The sequence below is a fragment of the Orycteropus afer genome, unplaced genomic scaffold, assembly GCF_000298275.1.
Source record: "Orycteropus afer afer isolate SDZICR_OR568_19922 unplaced genomic scaffold, OryAfe1.0 scaffold00943, whole genome shotgun sequence".
NCBI classification, from domain to species: Eukaryota; Metazoa; Chordata; class Mammalia; order Tubulidentata; family Orycteropodidae; genus Orycteropus; species Orycteropus afer.
The window spans coordinates 350,714-352,918 of NW_006922530.1; the positions used below are offsets into that span (position 1 = coordinate 350,714).

The following is a 2,205-nucleotide window of genomic DNA, read 5'->3' on the forward strand; positions in this document are numbered from 1 at the left end:
ACCCGGCCCTGCGGCTCTGGGAAGGCGCCATCAGCATCCCCCGGCTCCCCTAGCGGCCGGGACCGGAGTGGCAGCCTTGGGCTCCCCTGACCCGGAAGGGCCTGGTCTCCAGCCTCCTCTCTGACTCCTGGCCACCCTGTCCCCGACCAGTGGTGCTTTGAAAAGTGCCTGTCAGGCCCGTTGCAGACATGGCCTGAGCAACACGTGTGCTGCTCCTGTCTCATGGGCCGCCCACCAGAGCACTTAAACCGCAGTGCTTCCGGTTCGGGTTCCTGGAGGGGACACTGGACACCGAGCTGTGAGCATCTTGACTTGGTCAGAGTACATTGTCCTTGGCCGTGGAAGCTTCTCCTTCATACAGCACCTTGGGGCATGCCTGGCACATAGTAAGTGAACAAGAAAATTTGTAATGCGTGGAGTGCCAGAGTCCCCAGTTATCCTGCCCCTTCACTGTCCCTGGGCTCTGTCCAGGTCTTCTCTGGATCGGCCACGTCACCCGCCCTTGGAGCATCTGAAGAGTCAGCACCGCCGGACTGCATCCGCTTCCGTCCTCCTCCTCCCTCCCTCAGATCTCGGAGCTCCCTAAAGACGACGGGGAACAAGCACTCTCCCCTAGCATTCAAGGGTTTTCTAGTCTGCTCGTTGGACCTCACCCTGCACAGGTTCCTACTGCTCGGGGACCCTGGGATCAGAACTCAGTGTCACACAGTCCTACCTGGGCACCTTTGCCTTTGCTGTTAGCCTCCCCCCCACCCCACCACACAGGCCTTTACAGGAAAGCCCCTTCTTCTTCCCTTTACCCGGCTCAGTCTCCCCGGGCACATTAACTGCTCCTGGAAGTCTCCCTCAGCCATGTGAATCTCTGTTACTACCACAGTCACAAATCGGCCCTATCTCTCCAATGATATTGGAAGCTTTCTGACGGCAGCTAAGTCCTGCAAACTTCCCGCTATGAAAAGTTCTGGTGGTGAGTCAATGACCAGTTGCTGTCACTGAATCCAGAATAGCTGAGTCGGGAGGCCCTTGTAGATAACCAAGCCTGACCTCATTATGCCTTTGGGGAGCCTAAAGTCCTGAAGGAAAGGATTGCTCAGAATCCCCCACAGTGACTTACAAGACCTGGGCCCAGGTCTTGTTCCCTGTCCTCTGCCCTCCAGACAAATGTCTAGCCCTTCTGGATCACCTTTCAGCCTAGGAAATATTAGTACTTTTTCATTTCTCGGGATATTGGGAAAAATCACGGGGTAACTTGGTAGGCAGCCACAGGGCGTTTTCTCACCTGTCTCAGGACAGATGGAGCTGCGAGTGGGCTGTGGGCAGCCCCAGACATCCCTTGTGCTCCTCAGATCCCTCAGATCCAGTTGTTGCCAAGGAAACCCAGACAGCCTGGTTTGCCAGAAAGAGTGACAGAGACAGAAGGCCAAACGAGCAGGTCCCTGCAGGGAGCCACTCCTGTGGGTGGGTGGGGGCGCTGTCCAGGGTTTGTGCCTCAGTTCTGAAGGTTCAGCATCCTGGTTTGATCAGAAGTCCTGCGTGTGTTTTGAAGCAGTACTGTGTTAAAGTATCTCAGGCCTTTAGTGGGCAGGGCAGCAGTAGAGTGAGGGAAATGCCAAGCTGACTCCCCTCATAGTCTAACTCGGTGCATTAATGAGGCTGACCCTATGAAACTGCTCATTTCCAATCATGTTGGCCTAAAAATGGCACTTTCATGTGAGTCAACCTAACATGAGTAGAATACAAGGTAGAAGAAACCTCAAAAGTACCTCTGACACTCTAGCTAGATAGATGTGTAAGCATTACAATGCGGAAATCCCAAGAAAAGGGAACCTAATTCTCCTGGGAATGACCCAGAGTTGGGTTGTGAAGGCAGAGAGCGTTGCAGATGTTGAGAAGATTGGTGCATTTGAGTCCACACCTCTGACCCTGAGGACCAAGACTTTCTCCACAATCCACAAACACAGAGGCCACGTAAAAACAGCACTGACTATAGAGCCGGACACTGACTTCATGCTTTACAACCCCTTGATCCTAAATCAACCCTGGGAGGTAAAAGTTACTCTCCCAGTTCTGCACATGTCAAAATGGAGACAGGTTGAGTGACTTGCCCAAGGTCACACAGCTAGTGATGGAGCTGAGGTCTGAGGCAGGCTGTCAGCAGCAGGTCTGTGCTCACGTCCCACTTTTCAGGGTGACTGCAGCTGGTCG

General features: G+C 53.9%; 1 protein-coding gene across 1 annotated transcript in view; it reads left to right on the forward strand.

The window, feature by feature from the left end:
• TRIM14 (tripartite motif containing 14) overlaps positions 1–302 on the forward strand; it is a 24,333-nt gene extending 24,031 nt beyond the window's left edge. The window contains exon 7 of the mRNA XM_042783344.1: positions 255–302. Coding sequence (XP_042639278.1) covers positions 255–302 — 48 coding nt within the window. The remainder of the gene's footprint in view (positions 1–254) is intronic.
• Positions 303–2,205: the final 1,903 nt, after the last annotated feature.